Here is a 21149-nt window from a genome sequence, read left to right as displayed (position 1 = left end):
TAATATTTGTTGCTCAACAAAAAATCAAATGTTCATGACAAAGACAGCAACTCCAAAGAATGGACTTTAAGTGAAATGCTGATTATCGGTATGTAAAAGTCACCTTACTAACTGTAAACCTTTGTTAATGTCTTCTGTAGCTCTCCATGTCTGCATGAAAATCTTGAGTATCTAAGTTCTTATACTAACAAAATATGAACTTAAGTGATCTCCAGGCTCAGATTACTTAAAGTGTTTAGTATTGCATGTTGACGGAACTAGGGACAATAACAATAAGCAGGCATTGAAGTGCCAGGACCTTTAGATGTCTGACTGTGTCTTCCACAGGGGGTCCTCCTGACTGGAGCCATGCTGGAGATCCTCACCTGTGGGGAGGGCGGGGCCAGTGAGCTCAGTAAGATCCTGCTGGTGCCTGAGAAGCAGCGACCACTACTGCAGGCCTATCGCAGCGCAGTGTGCAGTGGAGGGGAGGGTCAAAGGTCAGAGCGTTTCAGGCTGCTGAGCGTCGAGCTGAGAGAGCAGATCAACCCACAGAGTGTCACAGAGAAGGTACAGCAGATATACATCCACAGCTGCCATGGGCTACGTTTGTTTTCCTTTACATGACATGTCTTTGTGTATTGTGGAGCCCAAAAGTTCAGAAAGATGTATTTTTTTCATCATGTGGGAACAAGAAACAATTTTGTGAACATCTTGTGTGTAGTCAGGTGCACTAGTTTAAGACAGCTACCTCTCAATTCTAACACTCCTTTAAAGTAAAATAGCCCCCACTAACTGCTGGGCTGCTGCTGTCAATAGAGACTTCAGACATCAATCATCATCTTCACTCACAGATGTAATTTTTACATCGATAAAATGTGACACATTGGGGGGATTCTTGGCAGGAAGTGCTATATATGCCATAGACTCTACTTTGTTTATTCCATTGTGGGAAATGTTGAGGGCAACATGTGGACAGTGTGTGAGTTAGACAGAGACACTCAAATAAAATGGTGGAGGGTAGAGATGCACCACAGATGGTAGTAAATAGGCAGTGATTTTGGACACAGCATGGAAAAGTGGTGGGGTGGGAGAAGGTCTGGAAATTTCTATTAATAAGCAAGGATATGTGTGGAAGCATATAAGTGCAGTACTTGAAACAGCCATCATTGGGAGCAAAGCTCCTGGACCAACTGGTGGTACTTCCCATGATCCACCCTCCTTTTTAGGGTCTCATGTACCCACACAGATCTCCATTCCCTGTACCCAACAAACTATATGATGACAGCCTCTCACCCAACCAGAGCTGCAGCAAGTACCCTCTACCTGTCCATTTTAAGAACTAGCTACTAATTACTGTGAAATAAATAAAATAAAATGGTAAAAATGTGATCAGGACCTTAGAATTCCTTTAGTGTAATTGTTGAGGAGGTTTTATCTGCAGAGGTCCCTTTACCTCCTAATAAACAGACCAAGTGATTAAAACCTGATCACTAAATAAAGCAGAGTCTCCTCAAAAATCAGTGTTTCTTCACGCAGTTTGGCTTGTTGTGTAGGGGCTGCAGGTCCTGCTCCTGCTGGTGGTGCTCACCTGTGCTCAGTTTATGTTTGCTCACAAGCTCTTTTCCTCCACCCTTTCTTCCTCTCTCCCTCCACCCTCTCCAACCAGCTACACCTGGAACAGCCCCACTCTTTGGTTCCTCTCTCCCAGTCTGACCTTGGAGCCTTATTGAAGGACCTGGCTGATGTGGAGAGGCTTCTCAAGGATGTGGACCTGCTCTCTGGCCTCGCCCGCCTGCTGCCCAAAGGTGCCTGCACTGGTCGGACTCCAGCCTCCCCCACAAATGTGACATGGCCCCTTAACGCCACCACCTGGGGCCCCAACACGACCGACATCCCCGGAGAGGAGGGGGAGGACGGAGCAGAGGGAGGTGGAGGGGCAGGAGGAGGGAAAGGGAAGGAGGAAGCAGAGAACCCTCACTCTCAGTTTTCAGCATTCGTACAACTGTGGGCCGGACTGCAGCCAATTCTATGTGGGAACAACAGGTGGGTGAGACAAAAGAGGTGATGAAATCCAAAAATGACTAAATGGTAGCTAAGTCTGTGTGAAGAACATTATTCTCATGATGTTGTGAAGAGAATGAAACAAAGCACAGAGAAGAATTTTAAAAAATAATCCCTTTTTTGTTACAACTTTGGTTGAATTTTTATTGTGACCATCATTACTGTGCATAAGAATAAAACTGATCCCACAGTATTAACTGCTGAGACCTATGATAATAAGACATCCAAAGGGACAAAAACGACAGATTATCCAACAGCCGCATTAATCAATATATTTATATGTAAAATGGGTCAAAGTACGAAGTGCAATGTAAAAATGTTCACTTGTAGCAACACAGAGAACCCACAGAGAATTGTCAGACAATTGCACAGTTCCCCTTAACTCTGTGGAGAATTTTAGCCTGTTGCTTTGCATCATGTGTTTCCAGCTGCAGGGAGAAACTTTTTTCAGTGAAAAAGCTCAGTTTAACCAAACTGCAGACAGACACAGTAGCTGACTAGCTGGTGAACATTTAGAGAGTTGGTGGAGACCAAACCAGAGCTAAACAGAGAGTGAATATACACTGCTCAAAAAAAAAAAAAAAGGAACACTTAATTGTCACAGTATAACACCAAACCAGTTAAACTTGGGGGATATCAATCTGTCCATTCAGTAAGCACAAGTGATTGTGAATCAGTTTCACTTGCTTTGGTGCAAGTGAAAGTAACAACAGGCGCAATGGAGAGGCAAAAACAAGACAACCCCCAAAAATGAAATGAAATGGTTTTGCATGCAGTGGCCACAGACAGTTACTCTTTCCTTATCCTTCCTGACCAGTTCTTCTCTAGTTTTGTGTTCTGCTTGTGTCCTTGCCAATACTGGTAGCATGAGGCGGTAACTGCTGTCCAATCAGGTTGCACAGGTAGTCCAGCTCCTCCAGGATGGCACATCCATACGTGTGGTCACAAGAAGGTTTGCTGTGTCTTCCTGCACACACTCAAGAGCATGGAGGAGATACCAGGAGACCAGCCGTTACAGGAGGGGAGCTGTACAGGGTCATAGAAGGGCATCAACCCAGCAGCAGAACCAGTATCTGCTCTTTTGTGTGAGGAGGAACAGGAGGAGCACTGTCAGAGCCCCACAAAATGACCTCCAGCAGGCTACTGGAGTGCATGTTTCTGACCAAACTGTCAGAAACAAACTTAATGAGAGTGGCATTAGGACCTAAAGTCCTCTGGTGGATCCTGTGCTCACAACCCAGCACTGTGCAGCTCAATTGGCATTTGCCAGAGAACACCAAATTTGGCAGATGAGAGCAGGTTCACACTGAGCATGTGTGACAGGTGTGAAAGAGTCTGGAGAAACCGTGGTGAACATTATGCTGCCTGTAACATTACCCAGCATGACCGCTTTGGCACTGGGTCAGTGATGGTCTAGGAGGCATATCCTTGGAGGGTCGCACAGACCTTTATATCACAGCCAACGGTACCCTGACTGCTGTTAGGTAGTGGGATGAAATCCCCAGAACTACTGTCAGACCTAACACTGGTGCAGTGGGCCCTGGGTTCCTCCTGGTGCAGGACAATGCCCAGCCTCATGTGGCTAGAGTGTGTAGGCAGTTCCTGGATGACGAAGGCACTGATGCCATTGACTGGCCCTCTCATTCCCCTGATCTAAATCCCATTGAGCACCTATGAGACATTATGTATCGGTGCATCTGACGCCGCAAAGTACCACCACAGACTGTCTAGGAGCTCACTGATGCCCTGATCCAGGGCCCTAAAATAGTGACCTTGAAAAACGGTGCTTTGGTTTGAGATTTGTTCAGCTGAGTGAAAGATGACATCAAGGTTTCTTCCCTTATTGCTCGGGGTACATCTTAAAAAATAGACTTTTTGGTCAGCTTCTCTCTATTGTGTTCACACAACGAGGAACAATGCAACAGCGTGACCAGCTACATTATTGCCCAGTCATCATTGGACTGTTGCTCAAGCGCTTGTAATGGTAGTTACGTCGTCACAGGTTTGTGTGTGTGTGTGTGTGTGTGTGTGTGTGTGTGTGTGTGTCTGCTACCTGCCACAAAGCACCTCCACTAAACAGCATTTAAAGTTTGTATTGGGTTAAAAAAATATCTGCACTTTTGAAAAATGTCTGAACCTCATTCTATCGCATCTCCATGTGCACTGCAATGCACATAAAGCTAGCACAGTGTCAGCTAACTAAGCTAAGTAAAGGCAATGGCACATTTAATTACATGTTAACTCAAAGTGCTTTACATTCAAAGACAATAGATAAAAAAATATTAGAACGTAAGAAGCATAAACATAGAGTCAAGCATTAGTCATCAATATCAACATAATAATATAGAAAACACAAATACATTGACAGGATCAAGTGCAATGAAATGAGTATACACACACACATACACACACACACACACACACACACACACACACACACACACACACACACACACACACACTCTAATTACAATAACCATAAGCCTGGGAGAAGAAGAAAGTCTTAAGTTTGCCTTTAAATGTGGTCACTGTTGTGCTGGACCTCAAATCAGCAGGCAGCTTGTTCCAGAGAGCAGGACCACAGTATCTGATGGCACTCTCACCAGAACTGGATCTAATTTTGGATACAGCTAGAAATCCTCTGCCTGATTACCTGAGAGGCCTGATCGTGTTACAATCAATGAGCAAATCAGAAATGTACAGAGGCAAACCATTAAGTTCTTTATAGACTATTAGCAAGATATTGTATGTGATTCTGTATTGTGCTGGGAGCCAGTGAAGTGATTTCAGTACTGGAGAAGTATGTTTAAATTTTAGTGTATGTGTGTAAGGACTGCTGCTGGCTGCTGCATTTTGAATGAGTTGGAGCCGTCCGACCAGTTGTTTGTATAATCCTGCAAAAAGAGCATTATAGTAGTATAACTTGCTTGAGATGTTGTTCTTGTGATATTAGTAATATGCTTTTCAAAATTGAGATCAGTACTCAGTTCTGTTCCCAGAGGGATCTTTGCTGCTTCTTTTCCCTGCCTAAGGCTCTCCATGTAGGCACATGGAAGGGCAGGGAGGTTTGTGCTCTCTTTGGTGCTGTCTCTGCCTTAGGCTTTCAACCTTGACGTGTGGAAGGGCTTAGGCTTTCTGCATAACCCAGAGGAAAGGGAGAGAGTCCCCAGAACAGAGCCATACTCCTATATGTAATACTGCAAATGGAAATAAAGTTTTCTTTATTTGCCCCAACTGGCCAAAAGCATTATTAGTGCAGCTTTAAACCAAACCAGCTCACTCACACTTATAGAGAAGATAAAACAAAGACAAAGGGTTAGTTTGGGTCAGTAATCAAACCTTTGTAAATATACATTCTACAGAAACTTCAGGTGTTTCTACTTTTAGTTTGACCTCCGAATAGATTTTTAGAGTTTAAATAACTTGTCAGATTGTTCACAGCCTGTCTGACTGCTCGTGTTTATTGTCTGTCAAACTTGCTCCCACACTTTAGCAATTCCCTCTGTGTTTGTGGCTAATTGAAATGATTACTAAAAACTACAAAACTTAGAACCTAATTTATAATAAACTGGAGTTTTCCTCTAACTATACTGTGTGTATGCACTGCATTGCTGTGTCTTGTGAAGTGTAAAAACTGTATAATGGGAACAGTGAGACATGAGCCTAGTAAACTTGTAGCTTGATTTATGGGGAGAATTATTCTGTTTCATCTCTATTAATCTGAAAAACGTGTGTGAGGTGTCATATAAACTGCAGATCAAATTCCCAAGTACTGTGACTCTGCAGTAAAGTTAATGGCCTTTGACCTGTGGCTCTTGTTGCAGGATCATTGAGCCGGAGGCTTTGAAGCAGGGGAATATGAGCTCTCTGGGATTCACCAGCAAAGAACAGAGGAATCTGGGCCTACTGGTTCACTTGATGACTACAAATCCCAAGATCCTCTACTCCCCCATTGGCTCCCAGGTGGATAAAGTGATTCAGAAGGCAAGTAGACAGCACTTTCTTTGGTGAAGGTGCATGAGCAGAGTTGTTCACATTATTCTCACTAACAACCTGGAAAATAAGCTTTAAACGTGGCACTGACATGTTATCTCTTATCTTGTTATTGTCATGTGAACATTGTCTATCCCTCCCCATGTCTCTCGACATCGCTCCTCATGAGCTCTTATCATATGAGTTACCTGTTGCATATCATATAATTCTGTTTTTTTTTTTGTTATTTTTATTGCCTGATATTAATATGATGACGATAACGCTGCAATTTCACTGACAGATGTTGATTCCCAGCAGGATTTATGTGAGACTATGGAGCAAACTGTGTGAATGTTTTCATTGTTTCTATTCATTAATCATGCACTGTTCAACATGCTGGATTCACCTGAAGCCACCTGATTAATATGGCTCTCTAGCATGTTGCTGCTGGTCTCTCTTAGCCTTAACATAAGCACAAATGTCCACTGATTATCTGTGGGTGAACACAGACTGACTATTGGCAGATCTCTTATCTGAGCAAGTGGGCTGAAGATGGTGGAGATAGCAGTGAGTGTGGGAGGCCAAGAGCTTGAGAGAGGAGAGGGAGGAAGAAAAGACTGGAAACCATATGGACAAATGTTTGAATTCATACAAAATATAATGAAAAAGGAAAACATTTGTCAACTTTTTGCACTTAGGCAAATGAGACATTTGCGTTTGTCGGTAACGTGACACACTACACCCGGGTGTGGCTCAACATCTCCGCCCAGCTCAGAATCTTCCTGGAGGAGGGCCGGCTGCACAACCACCTGTTGTGGCTACAGCAGGTAGACTCACACACAAGTCATCTTTTGTCATTATTAATTATACAGTCCAATCAGGATGTGAACAAAATTATCTGCACATTGATATTTTCCCATTAAGTTACATACAGAACAGAAAACATGTAACATGTAAACATCCTCTTTCTCCTCTGCCTCCAGCTGTCTGCGGAGCTTCAGCAGCACCCTGAGTTGTTGAATGGTACAGACAGTGAGCTGATGCAGGGTCTGATGGAGGGAAACTACAGCCTGCCTAACACCTCCACCCTGCTGGAGCAGCTGGACACCATTGACAATGCTGCCTGCGGCTGGACGCGCTTCATGTCTAAGGTTGGTATAGTGTGAAACAGTGGTTCCAAAAGGAACAGGCCAACTGCACAGGATGTGCCTGAGTCAGCTGGGTCAGCTGAACACCACCTGCTTGAGAGCAAGAGAGCAGAAAAATCAAAATCACTAAAAGTTATCTATCGATTGTTGAAACCCTGAGTTCTGACACTCCAGATGGAAGTGGTACAAATCTACAGTTGACCAAACCAACAAAAACAGTAGTTCAAGCCTCAACATTGTTAATTCCTGGATCACTATTGTATGTGTGGCATTGGATAATTAGTGTATTCCCAGCCAGTTATATGTAACTAACAATGCTAGATACCATCTAGTTTGAAAACCCCTTCAAAAGAGCACATTTGGAACATTAGTTGTGATCTTGGTTTAGGGTGTACTTGGTAGGACAATATGGAACATCTGGTAGGACAATATGGACAAAACAGGACAGTGCTCCTAAATATACTTTGAAATCCACAATGGACTACCGCAAGAGCCACAAGCCTAAGAATTTCACACAGCTAGAAGCCTCTTGCAATGAAGAATGGGTGAAAATCCCCCAAACAAGAATTGTTTTTGTTTTGAAACTATAAAATTAAATATTATTTATTTTGAAATTAAAAAGTAATCTTGCTTAAAATATTGAAGAAATACTTCATCTTTAACTTAATGTCTTTTAGAAATGATTTCATCTCCTTCTTGCTTAACTAGTCACAGGAAACAAAATTTTGACCAGTGGTTCCAAAACTCCTTCATGCCACTCTAAAGGTATGCAGACTTTTGAATGGGGACCATCTCAGTATTTTCTGTATTGCTGTTTTTTGTTTAATGATTGTGACATTCTGTGATGTCTTATAGTTTAATTTGAATCCAACTAGATATAAAAGACTTGCTTTTTGCCTGATCGCTCATGTTTTCTTTGAAGAGTGTTACGCATAATACAAATACTGCCAGGGTGTGTAAACTTGTGAGCAGAACTGCTTAAGGTCAGGAAATGCACTTCAGTCAAAAACACCTATGCCAAGGAATGTAACATTTATTGCAAGTGGTTATACAGTCAGATTTGGGTGGAAAAGACTATTTGAGGTAGTCCTCTATGAATCTGAACAGCGACAAGGACTCTGCTGAGAGGGCGAATTCCCCAACAAACACATACATGAACAATAAATCTAAGTTTAATAAACAGTATGAAATACAACATAAAAGGAGGCTGGGGTGGTGCAGAGGGCATTAGCATGAGTGTTATCATCCCAGTAATACTGTAAAGTGTCAGGTCATAATGTCAGCAAACTATGCCTCATTTATTTGCTTATTTCCTTGAGAGTGTAATGTCCAAATGGATATCAGTCTCATAACTGTGTGTAACTACAGAGGTGGAGTTAAAGGGTAACTTAAGTATCTTTCAACCTGGACTCTATGGCTCCATGTTTTTTATGTCTAAGTGATCGGAAGAACAATTGAAATTGGTCCATTGAGCCAGAGCGCTGCAGCCAGCTACAGGCATGTTCGTACTGTCAGCTTACATCCACTGAAGTTGCTTGTTTTTGCCACTGACAGGCTCAAAAACACACACAAAGCCATATGTTGTGAACATCTACTACGAGAAGTCAGAGGCAGTTGTATGAATAAATGTTTGTGTTCACATTCTAATAAAAGTTTAATTTGTTAAGAATCAATACTGTTGGCCAAGATCATTACATCTCCTTAAATATCTCTTGACTTGCTCAGAGACCCAGTTTGAGGACAGAAAAGGTCAAAGGCACACTTTTCTATTGATCCTAGTGCAGAGATGCAGATGCTGCAGTAATCCAGTATGATGGTTTCATCTTTGTGCTTAGCTCCAACAATAGTTTCTGATGAATCCATTTCTGTTGTGGAACATTATTTATGTCTTTGCCACGTGCTTCCAGGTCAGTGTGGATGTCTTCAAGGGCTTTCCTGACGAGGACAGTATTGTTAACTACACCTTGAACCAGGCCTACCAGGACAACGTGTCTGTGTTTGCAAGTGAGTCATCCCTCTGTGTCAGGCTTTGATCAAGGTACCTTAGTTGATACTAAAACAAATGTTTGTAGAAAGTGTTTATGTGCCAATGCAAGAAAATTTTTGGATACAGTGTGATTTTTTTAGTTTATGCATGCATGCATTCTAATTTAGCTAATAAAACCACAGCATTACACTTACTATAGATGAATTACACTTTTGTGCAAAATATTTTAATATTGCCATGTGCAAAATTGTAAATCACATCTTGACAGAATTACATGATGTCATGTCAGGGAAATATCATGACAGTATAAAAAAAGACAGTTAAGAAATGAAGGCACTTGTGACAAAATCACACTTTTATGCCTCTGTGCCAGCAATAGCAGTGGCCAGACCTCTCAAGAACGCCTTGAGAGAATTTCCTTAAATTTGGCACATAGGTAGACTTGGACTGGATGAAATTATCAGCTTTTGGTGGTCAAGGGTCAAAGGTCAAGGTTGTTGTGACCTTGCATCCATCTCATTCTTGTGAAAGTGATATCTCCCCTTGAGGGAATTTCTTCAAATTTGGTACAAATGTTCACTTGAGCTGAAGAATAAATGGATTGGAAGTTTGTGGTCTCTGGTCAGTGTGACCTCACAAAATATGTTTTTGGCCATAACTCAGGAATTCGCATGCTTATTATGATAAAAGTGCACACAAATGTCAAACAGGATAAAACAATGAAGTGATGACATTTTAAATCCAAAACTTCACTGTGACATCATAATGTTCTGCATTCTTTGGCCATCATTGAGTGTCATTTATCAGAAACAGAAGGGGAAGTATTTGGTCAGATATTTAATTGGTGACACTAATCTTGGGTGTCCACCTTGAAACTGTGCCAATTGTATAGATCTTCAGTGCTGTCAAGGGACAGTGGGTGTAAAGAGTCCATGTTTTCACAGACATGGATGCGAACTGTAAGAGAAACTTGACTTTTGCACAGAGACATACAACCACACAGCGGTAATTCTAGTTTGTGCTAGTGATAGTTGAAAGCCACAGCTAAACTATAGTTTGGGCAGTTACTGCACCCTGGATGCCAAAACAACAATGTCAGCAAAACTACAAAGCAGTATATTTGACAAACACCTGAAGCAGAAGAACAAATTAAAATGAACAAAGCATAACAAAATGTGGCTACTGAAGAAACAGACTGCTTTAAAATGCAGTGGGCATTTAAACTTGTCCGAGCCACAATGGAGTTGTGACACAAAACAAGTGCAAATAGAGTAAAAAAGTAAAAACAGAATTCACTGTCTATGATAGAGCCAGTGCTATAAAGAGAGATCAGGACAAACAGACCTGAATCAAAATCAATCAGGTTTTGCAACTGTCCTTCAACTTACAGTCTTATGTTGGTATGTTGGTTGAGCCACCAGTCCATTACTGATTTGATATGTTCTTTTTTTTTCCAGGTGTGATTTTCCAGACCAACAAAGATGGCTCCCTGCCACCCCATGTTCTGTACAAGATTAGACAAAACTCCAGCTTTACAGAGAAGACCAATGAAATCAGACGGGCCTACTGGCGTCCTGGGCCAAACACCGGGGGGAAATTCTACTTCCTCTATGGTTTTGTTTGGATCCAAGGTAGGTGACTGAAATACAATGTTTCCAGAGGGCTAAATATATATTCATCATGACACAGGTTGGAATACATGGTTATATTTAATTTGCTGCACCCCTGCCATTGTTGGAATGTGAAAAAAGCTGACTTATTGTTTTTAGTGCAGTCTGCACATGGCAACAGCTTGTGCTATAAGTCCTATATAAGACCTCAGCACAGGTCTGCAGGGAGACAGACTGTGATGTCAAATGCATTGTTTAGTTTGTTTTACAGAGAAAACAATGTATTCTGGATAAGTGTTTACCACTGTGCTCTGTGAAGTAGGCACACCTGTGAAGATGCCAATGCAAGCTGCAGCAGAAGCACTTTCTCACTGCACGTCATCTTTTATTTTAGAAGCAGAGAGCAGGGAAGCTGCAGAACAGAAAGTGGAAACACAATGATGCATCCACACTGACGCTGCACAGTTGGATGTGTTGGCTCAGAGATGGCCAAAGCATTGTACACTTGATTGTTGACATGAGAGATTAACTGATCGACTTGTATAACCCAAATTACAAAAAGGAAAGTTTTCTCGAGTGTTGTGTGCCCATGTTTTGATTTTATGTTTTTCAGGCATTGACATTTCTGCCTCCACCCCAGTACAATAAAGGCAAATAGAATTTTGTGTCAAGGCACTGACTTAACACAGTAATCTCTTTTCAGAAACTGTCCCTGCTTAATACTGAGCAGTAATAACCACAGTATAATAGAGAGAAAACACTACACTCAGAGTTTGTGATGGGAATAATTTCTTTGTTAGTAAGTAGTTCACATAAAAAAAATGTTGTTTAATTTCATACAATCTACTTTTACTTTTGCCCAATCCCAGTCTCCACCCTCATAGACTTAAAGCAGGATTTATACTTGTACGTTAAATCAATGTGTAGACGCTGTAGACTGACACGCACCTCCCCTGAGATGTAACTACATGTCACAGCACCACAGCCCTTCTGTTTATTTTTGTAAACTGGAACCATTTCCCAGTGGAAACAACTCTTAAATTTAATATTATTGCACAGATAAGACAGTAAATAATGAGGACAGTAAATCCCCCACATAATGGCATTTAAAGTCTTCTGTTTGATTCATCCCGAATTCATATGAGTAGAGGAAAAGTCTGCTAGCCACTAGGCTAATTTATGCAATGGGAAATGTCACAGGCTTATGCTAATAACATTAGCATGTTGTATATGTGGGAGAAACATGTCTGGGAAAAGATAATTGTTTCGTCTGCGAACCTTGTACTATAATGGAGCAGATTTTGTACTTCTGTTTAAAATTGTTGCTATTAAGCCAAGTTTTGCGTGGCTCAAAATGTCTGCGAGAGAGCCCTTAAGCACTTGACGGTTTGACAGTGGGACAGCCCAAAGCCCTCGCAGACTTTGCAGGAATGCTTCTTAAAGTTGGCAAGTGTGGACATTGGGATTGGACCATCATCATTTAATGCAGTGAAGCAAACAACTAACAAATAAGGGTTAATATCCATTGCATTCCCTGTTTTTCAGGAGTCTGTTTCAAAGCTATAGGAACATGTAATGTAAATGTAATGCATATTTAGCGCATTTAGTAACTCTCTCTGACTTTATTCAGATATGATAGAGAGAGCCATTATCAACACGTTTGTGGGTCATGACGTGGTGGAGCCTGGCAACTACGTTCAGATGTTCCCCTACCCATGTTACACCAGAGATGAGTAAGAAATGCTCTCTGTCATATTCTCTTTTTGTGATTCTGTTCAGATCATAATGTTGACAGTGACAAGTAATCAGGCAGAGATGTTTTGTCATACAAATATATATTCAGTATGAAACATTGTTTATTTCAAAATGTTTAAAAAAAAAACCTGTGTTCTTCATATGTGATAATTATATTTTTTTATATTTTACAAATCTGTACACGTTAGAGATTCTGAAGGTCCAAAGTGGATATAAATGAGTCCAGAACTGTGTGTTTTTGGTCTTTACCTGACACCTTGTGTTGTTGTTTTTTTTCAGTTTTCTGTTTGTGATTGAGCACATGATGCCCCTGTGTATGGTGATCTCCTGGGTTTACTCGGTAGCTATGATGATTCAGCACATTGTGGCTGAGAAGGAGCATCGCCTCAAAGAGGTTAGACTGTATGATGTATGTCTGTTGTCAGTCTGAGGGGTCAGACTTAAATTGATTGGTTAACTTGTCAGGCTGATATTAATATTTTGTATCACTGCTGCTTTCTTCCTGACCATTGCTAGTATGTTGTTTAATATTATAATTATCATTTTTTAAAAATAAATCTGGCAATGTTTTACATTTTTCTCACCATACCCCTTTGCTTTCTTATTGTTAACTTTACTGGTGTACATCTCTTTGACCCTTTCTTTCTGTCTGGGTTCTCTTTGTTGCTGCATGGCCATGATAACAGTGTGCATAGCATAGAGTGTGAAAGACATTAGCATTTAGCAGGCTAGGAGGATCTAATCAAGAAACACTATCATTATCAAGTTGCATCATGGGAAGTGTAGGATCCAGTGTTTTTGGATCTTGAGAGATATTGGGTATTTAAAGCTTCTGCTGCACAGGTGTTTATCATTCTTGTCAACATTTTTCTTTAATAAGTTTATGCAAGTGCAATACTAAATGGCTGCAGCCCCTCTTTAAGTCGCATAATTTTAGTTTGTGTAGCAAAAGCTCAGATATAACACTGAAGAGTAAATATGTCCTTACCACCACTGAATGAACAAACCAACCCACAGTGGGCCAGTTTTAAATGGGGCTGTAGGACAATGTAGTTACAAATTCTGACATACTACCATCCTGCCATTTTCTCAGGTGATGAAGATGATGGGTCTGAACAATGCTGTCCACTGGGTGGCCTGGTTCATTACTGGCTTTGTTCAGTTGTCCATTTCCGTTACCGCTCTGACAGCCATCTTGAAGTATGGCCGGGTGTTGCTCCACAGCGACCCCTTCATCATCTGGCTCTTCCTCACCATCTATGCCGTAGCGACAATCATGTTCTGGTGAGATCACTTAGTTCCACGAAAATCACTATGAAACCCTCACTTCTCAAAAAACATCAATTTCCACAGCTCAGCAGTTGACACTTTTGCACTCTAACAAAACACTCTCTCACCGAAGTCTTAATGGCCCAACACACACTCACAAACAGGCCTTTGAAAAAGTGAGGACTGGCCAGAATGTCCTCACTCTGTTTTTTGGTCCTCACTATGTAGCATGTACAGGTACTCACAGACACACACACACACACACACACACACACTCACACAAAAAAGGAAACCATCTTGCATTGTCAATATTGTTAAATTAATAGCAGCCATACCTCTAAAACAAAGTTGCGGGTAGGGGAGAGACGTCATCAGTGACCTGCTGCATGTGTGCATGGAATTACACAATGTCTACACAGGCCGCCTAGCGAAACAGCACGCTTGCAGAAAAGCAGCAGCAACTTCAGTCCTCCATCTGTGTCTACAAGGGATGCAGGACGGTATTGAGTGAACTGCATTTTGGCAGTGCTCAGAGCCCAACACACAATAGGTGTTGTGAAGGAAATACACTTAAAATCATAAAAATATGCTTGAACACAAATTGTTACACGGCCTGTGTAACAATTGGAGTGATTTAAGTAAAAGCTTATCTGCTCTATCAGAGGTACATGAAATGGGAATTCTTTTCTCACTACCAATACAACCACTGATAAGACGATAACCAGTTATATCATAGTCTGTTATTGCTAGGTTGATATGAATGTGTATTAATGCAGGAAGTTGTATTAACATTGATTGTTTTGATTTTTTGTATGTGAATTTGTTTGAACAATCTTTGACTGATTGTGCCAAGCTTTTGAAAAGGAGTCATTATTTTGATTCCCTCCACAGACAATATGAGATTTCATGAACATAATAAATGATAAAGACGCCTATATAACTTGGATGGGCAGTTTCCATATTTGAGTGCTATTTGAAATTCATTTATTGAATTCATTTATTGAGCATTCAATCAGCCTATTAAACCATAAATTCAAAGTTAACATAAGAAAAATCGGCACGCTTTCTGTTGCTGCTGTTACGTAGTTAAGATGCAGTGCTGAAGGACTGGCTTTGGAGTCACCCTCCTCCTCATCATTTCAGTATCTGCCTGGTTAGCACGAGCTAACACATCAGCTAACATCCAACATCAAGCTGGATTTCAGTCCCAACTAACTCACACTGACACAGAAACTGCTTGACTCTGTCGTTAAACCTGTTAATATTCATTAGGTAAAATTAGTCGTGTGATGCTAACAGTCAGTCCTGTCAGTGAGTGAGTTTGTGTGTGTGTGAGCAGATTCTCACCAACACAGTGCTCACACTTCCGCAGTAACTGTCATAAAATAAACAGAGAGACTGCGGCAGTGGGGCAAGGAGGCACTGAGCGAAGCAATGCGCTACATGCAGCTCTACAAAGAAATAATACCCAGGATACCCATTTTTAATTTAAAAAAAAAAGAAAAGAAAAATCATCTTTACTGCAAGGTTGAGCAACAATTACTTTTTACTTTGAATGAATACTGACATCCAAATTGAGTAATCAAGTACTCATGCTTATCCCAAGTAACTTCCCTTTGTTTTGCAGTTTTTTGGTGTCAGTAATCTACTCTAAGGCCAAGCTGGCTTCAGCCTGTGGAGGAATCATCTACTTCCTCAGCTACGTGCCCTACATGTATGTGGCCATTAGGGAGGAGGTGGCCCATGATAAGATCACTGCCTTTGAGAAGTGCATTGCTGTAAGGCATTTTCTCTTTTTATCCTATCCTTTTAATTTTAATCTAACAACATTTGGGGTCTGATTGTAAAATTTGCTCCTTGCATGTCACTGTGAGGCTGTACAACTTAGATAATTCAGATGATACTGAGGTGAATACATTCTTGTTTCCTGTATTTCCTCTCCAGTCTCTGATGTCCACCACAGCCTTTGGCCTAGGCTCCAAGTATTTTGCCTTGTATGAGGTCGCAGGTGTTGGCATCCAGTGGCGGACCATCAGCCAGTCACCAGTAGAGGGCGATGACTTTAACCTGGGTCTGTCTATGATGATGCTCATCATCGATGCCGGTGTGTATGGTGTACTCACTTGGTACATAGAAGCTGTGCATCCAGGTATGAAATCACTGCCCTCTGAATGATCACAATTCTGTTTTCAATCATATCTTTCCAGATAGATTAGATTAAATATGTTTCCCCTCTTCACAGGAATGTATGGGCTGCCCCGCCCATGGTACTTCCCCCTGCAGAGGTCCTATTGGTCAGGCAGTGGGCGTGTGGAGACCTGGGATTGGCCGTGGTGTGGAGGCGGGGCTGCCAGGCTCAGTGTGATGGAGGAGGATCAGGCTTGTGCTATGGACCAGCGGAGATCTGGTACAGACAAAAAAAATATTTGGGCCTGATGAAGACACAGCCTTTGAATGAGATTCTCATATTCTATAGATCCGCTTATCCAACATATTAAATGACATTCTTTGTCAGTACTGGGGGTTGGAAATATTTATTTGATGTATAGTTTAACTATGTTTTGGAGTTCTGTATGCTGAAAAACTCACTGTACACTGACCTGCTCTCTAAAAGTCACTTTTAAACTAAAAATAGCAGTAAAAGCCAGCATGTATGTGACCACAAAAGGAACAGGTAAATGAGAGTGCCAAAAAAGTAGAGTAAGATCACAGAAAATGGGTATTTTGATATTTAAGTAATATCTTTTGCTCGCTATTTCTCCCTTTGTCATTGTGACCCCAGAGGAGATGCGGGGCATAGAGGAGGAGCCGAGTCACTTGTCATTGGTGGTGTGTATAGACAAACTGACCAAGGTGTACAAGACTGGCAGCAAACTGGCCCTCAACAAACTGAGCCTCAACCTCCATGAAAACCAGGTAGTCTCCTTCCTGGGACACAACGGCGCTGGCAAGACCACAACCATGTGAGGGGGACTAGTGTGTGTGTGTGTTTATGCATGTGTGTGATGATAAAAGTCTACACTGAAGATCACTGTTTAACTGAAATACTGGTATATGCTATACCAATGCAATACTCCACTGACTGTCTACACACAATTGTCATAGGTCCATCCTGACAGGTTTGTTCCCGCCCACCTCTGGCTCTGCCACCATATATGGTCATGACATCCGCACGGAGATGGAGCGTATTCGGCAGAACCTGGGCATGTGTCCGCAGCACAATGTCCTGTTTGACAAGCTGAGTGTGGAGGAGCATCTGTGGTTCTACTCCAGGCTCAAAGGCATGGCTGAAGAAGATATACGCAAGGAGATGGACAAGTCAGTACATGTCTACTGCATTTAATTTAGTTTAGTTTACGGGAATTCCTTTCTTGCGTGTGACGATCAGATAAATATGATGAAAAAATGAAAGCTGCAAGCAGCAATTAACAGGCCTGTACCCTTTCCCACATACCCAGTGGTCCTGGTGGGATGCTAGTCAGCGTGACAGCGCATTTCTCTAACTGCTGGACACTGCATGGATAAGTTAAATGTTATTTCCTGTGTTAAAGGTGTGACAGAAATGACTTATTGCAAATATTATACTACTTCCTGTGTCCACTATGTGGCACTAGAGAGAGAGCACAAGACTCATATTACAAATCTATTTTCAAGACTTCTGACAAGTTTCATTAGTATTTGAGCATCACACGCCCCTTAAAAATTAGCTTTAAGTACAAAAATAAAAATCAGAATAATCGTGCACTAATGACAAATAAAGACAGTCAACTCAAATAGCTAAGTATATAACAATAACACACTGCAACTTCACACAAACAGACAAAACCATAATATCACAATGATTTTTATACCCACCAGCTATTTCAAAGAGGTTTTGATACATTAATATTATGACTATCCGGGCATGCATGAATACAAGGGACATATTTTTTAAAATATGCAGGTGGACTCCAGTACACAAAGAACACTTAACAAATAAGTCTGGAAGGAAACAAACTAACAAACAATAACATATCACACATATGTCCTCTTATATCACTCTACAGGGTCTCATTGTCACAGAGCAAGTTAGTAATTATGTAGGCTTATATTCCATTTTGATATGAGTCCATAACCGGTGATGATACTCCCTTCCCTTGATCGCCATTTATTCTGCTGAACATACATTCATTAGATGCTATTTCCACATTGCATTAACCCATTCTTTCAGTTCAGGGGCATTTGTTGTCTTCCAGTATCTTAGAATGACTCAACAGACAGTTATTAGAACCACAATAACAGAAAACGCACACTTGGATACATTTGGTATTTGCGACCGATCCTCCAGTAAACACAACTTTGGACTTAAAGGGATTTCTGAACTAAACCATCAACTTATAATTTCTAATACTTTAATCCAGAGTGGTCTGACCAAACTGCATTCCCATGTATAGTGCAGGAATGTTCCTATTTCAATTTTACATTTCCAACAGCTATTGTTATTTAACAACTTCATTCTGAGTCGTAACAGTGTATGGTAATATCTGTGCAGTACCTTATATTGTGTGAGCTTTCCCCTGGCACCTTTCACATATTTACCACATCCTGACACAATTTTAGACCATCTGTCACTGTCAGTTCCTTCTCAGAGGTCCCTTTGCCAAATCAGTTTCAAATTAAGAGACATATCAGAGGGAGTTAGTTACTTTATAAAATTGTGAAGCCTTGTGGTTTTCCGGTGGTAATTTCAGATAGTTTAAAATGATGTTTTCAGCTACATTGTAGGACTCTTGACATAATGCAACCTCTTATATGTAAGTACTTACAACACTGTCCTTTTCCTACCAAATTAAATCACTCACCCAGATTTCTATATGAAAGAAATAAAAAGACAAAGAAAAGTCTGCACACTTCAGCTCCCTTTAGGTACATTTATTCCACCAACCTGGAGTGATGTTTCGGGCCACAGGTGCCCTCGTCAGACCAGTCTGAAGAAGGGCACCTGTGACCTGTGGCCCCTTTTCTTTGTCTTTTCAGTTTTATTCATTTAGCCCAGCACCTTTTTCATTTTTTGGATGTGTGTGGCTGCTCTATTTGTATTATATGAAAGAAATAAGCCATCCTCAAATAAATCACAAATGGTGCATAAACCACAGGAATGTCACTGCTTCCAATACACCATATTTCTTCCACTACAGATTGCAGGATTATGCCACAGTGAGAAGTAACTTTGTAACTTATGTGTTTCTTTTAACATTTTATGGACTTTGATCCACACATCTCTTGAGTGGAGAAGGACTGGCTTTGTAATGTTGCTTGTTGTTTGAGATAAAGCAGCAATAGGATTAAATGGTGAATACAGCTTGTATTCAGTGTCCATTCAGGCTGCTTTATCTTTTGCATCATCCCAATATTTTGCTATAGCCATTTCAAAAGATAAGTGGTACAGTGGTGAATCAGGAAGTCCCAATTCTCCTCTCTCCCTGTGGGCATATAACTTACTCAGTTTGATCCTCGATCTTTTTCCACTCCACAGAAATTGTTTTATTTTGTCATCAGATTGTTTAAATATAATAGAAGGTATTGTAATATAGTTAAACTAGGGAGCCACTGTCATTTTTATGATGCTTATTTTTCCCCATAATTTAAGTTTTATCTTATCCCATTTTTCTAAATTAAGTTTGATATTTTGTACCGATGGGTTAAAAATAAAGCATTGCCATTCCACCTACATGCTGGAAGAGTTTAATGCCAAGGTATTTCAGACCCTTGTGAACCCACTTAAAGTTGAATTGTTCCACCATAAAAGGAGACAAATTTTGGAAAAAGGCATTGTTTCAGATTTATTCCAGTTTATAGTGTAACCCGATAGTTTTGAAAATGATTCAGTAGTGTCTATCAGATGTGGAAGGGACCCCAGAGGGTCAAGTATCACTGCTAATACATCATCTGCATAAAATAAGATTTTACTTTATGCAGACGATGTATTAGCAGTGATACTTGACCCTCTGGGGTCCCTTCCACAGAGGGTCATGTATTAGCAGTGATACTTGACCCTCTGTGGAAGGGACCCCAGAGGGTCAAGTACCACTGCTAATACATCGTCTGCATAAAGTAAAACCTTATTTTCTTTATCCCCTTCCTTGATTCCTGTGATGCCAGGGTGTGCCCTAGTAGCAACTGCTAATATTGCTAAAAAAAAATTATAAATAATGGACTTCAGGAACACCCCTGGCATGTCCCTCTAGAGAGTTTAAAAAAGGGTGACATTACTCCATTCATCATCACTGCCACCTTTGGTTCTTTATATAACGTTTTAACCCATGTAATGAAATTGGAATTAAAGCCGAAATTAGTTAAGGTGGAGAAAAATAAACACCACTCTACCTTATCCAAAGGCTTTCTATTTTTTTTTCTATATCTATTTTTCATGAATCCCGCTTGGCTGGTTTGAAGGATACTTGGCAACACATTCTGTAAACGCACAGCAAAGATTTTGGACAGAATTTCACTGTCAAGATTAAGCAGGCTAATGGGTCTGAAATTGGAGGGGTCAGCTGCATCTTGGCCTGATTTAGGAAAAAGTGAAATTAATGCTTTATTAGAAGTAGGGGCTAAACATCCCTTCTTAATCATCCCCTGATAAACAATATTGGGGCAAAGGATATCTAAAAATGCTTTGTAATACTCTACAGGGAGTTTTGATACATCACTAACAGTTACTTGGCCTTTTCTCACCAAATGGCACTTGTAGAACAGTGTTATACTACATTATTGCTGGCCTGCAGTCTTACTACACATATTTATTATCTTAATCACCTAGTTTTTTTAAGTTACAGACAATAAAAAAATTAACCACAAAACAGGGGGCTAAAATTCTCTTTACAAATAACCAGTAGAGACAGTAGGAATCTCTGTGTTGAGGCTCACATGAAAGTATAAAAGTTGTTGTCCTTTCCTCTAAATGACAACTGTGTTTGACAGTTTCACATCAAGTACTGCCTCTCCAACTCCAACTGCAGCGGCCTTTGTTTAGAACAGGCCTCTTTTTTCTGTTCCCCAGCAACAACACTGGATAATAGTTAATAATTTCAACACTTCCTTGACAGGAAGTGATAAATAAACACACATACTGTTTTTAATCATTAATTGTGTCTGGCTGCTTCCACTTGCCACTTTTCAATTGTGGTTAAGCGAATGTAAATGAAGCACAACACTTCCTGAACAGATGTTTCTCACTCACAGTCTTCTAGCAACTCAGTGGGTATAATCCTTCCTTTTCCTGGTCAGCTCTTAATGTCAAATGTCTACAGCGTGTTTCACTAACCAGAACTAAACAGCAACTGAAAAAAACAGTAGATTAATCATTATTTAGATTCATTAGTA

General features: G+C 40.7%; 1 protein-coding gene across 1 annotated transcript in view; it reads left to right on the top strand.

The window, feature by feature from the left end:
- The window catches only part of abca2 (ATP-binding cassette, sub-family A (ABC1), member 2), a 116198-nt gene that overhangs the window by 63180 nt on the left and 31869 nt on the right, over window positions 1-21149 (top strand). The window contains exons 8-22 of the mRNA XM_049579178.1: window positions 328-549; window positions 1649-2025; window positions 5868-6027; window positions 6714-6842; window positions 6999-7166; window positions 9071-9167; window positions 10608-10781; window positions 12391-12493; window positions 12795-12909; window positions 13609-13799; window positions 15412-15562; window positions 15729-15933; window positions 16027-16191; window positions 16567-16747; window positions 16890-17102. Coding sequence (XP_049435135.1) covers window positions 328-549; window positions 1649-2025; window positions 5868-6027; window positions 6714-6842; window positions 6999-7166; window positions 9071-9167; window positions 10608-10781; window positions 12391-12493; window positions 12795-12909; window positions 13609-13799; window positions 15412-15562; window positions 15729-15933; window positions 16027-16191; window positions 16567-16747; window positions 16890-17102 — 2651 coding nt within the window. The remainder of the gene's footprint in view (window positions 1-327; window positions 550-1648; window positions 2026-5867; window positions 6028-6713; window positions 6843-6998; window positions 7167-9070; window positions 9168-10607; window positions 10782-12390; window positions 12494-12794; window positions 12910-13608; window positions 13800-15411; window positions 15563-15728; window positions 15934-16026; window positions 16192-16566; window positions 16748-16889; window positions 17103-21149) is intronic.

The sequence above is a fragment of the Epinephelus fuscoguttatus genome, linkage group LG6 (genome assembly GCF_011397635.1).
Source record: "Epinephelus fuscoguttatus linkage group LG6, E.fuscoguttatus.final_Chr_v1".
Classification (NCBI taxonomy): domain Eukaryota; kingdom Metazoa; phylum Chordata; class Actinopteri; order Perciformes; family Serranidae; genus Epinephelus; species Epinephelus fuscoguttatus.
This window is presented reverse-complemented; position numbering and strand designations above follow the sequence as displayed.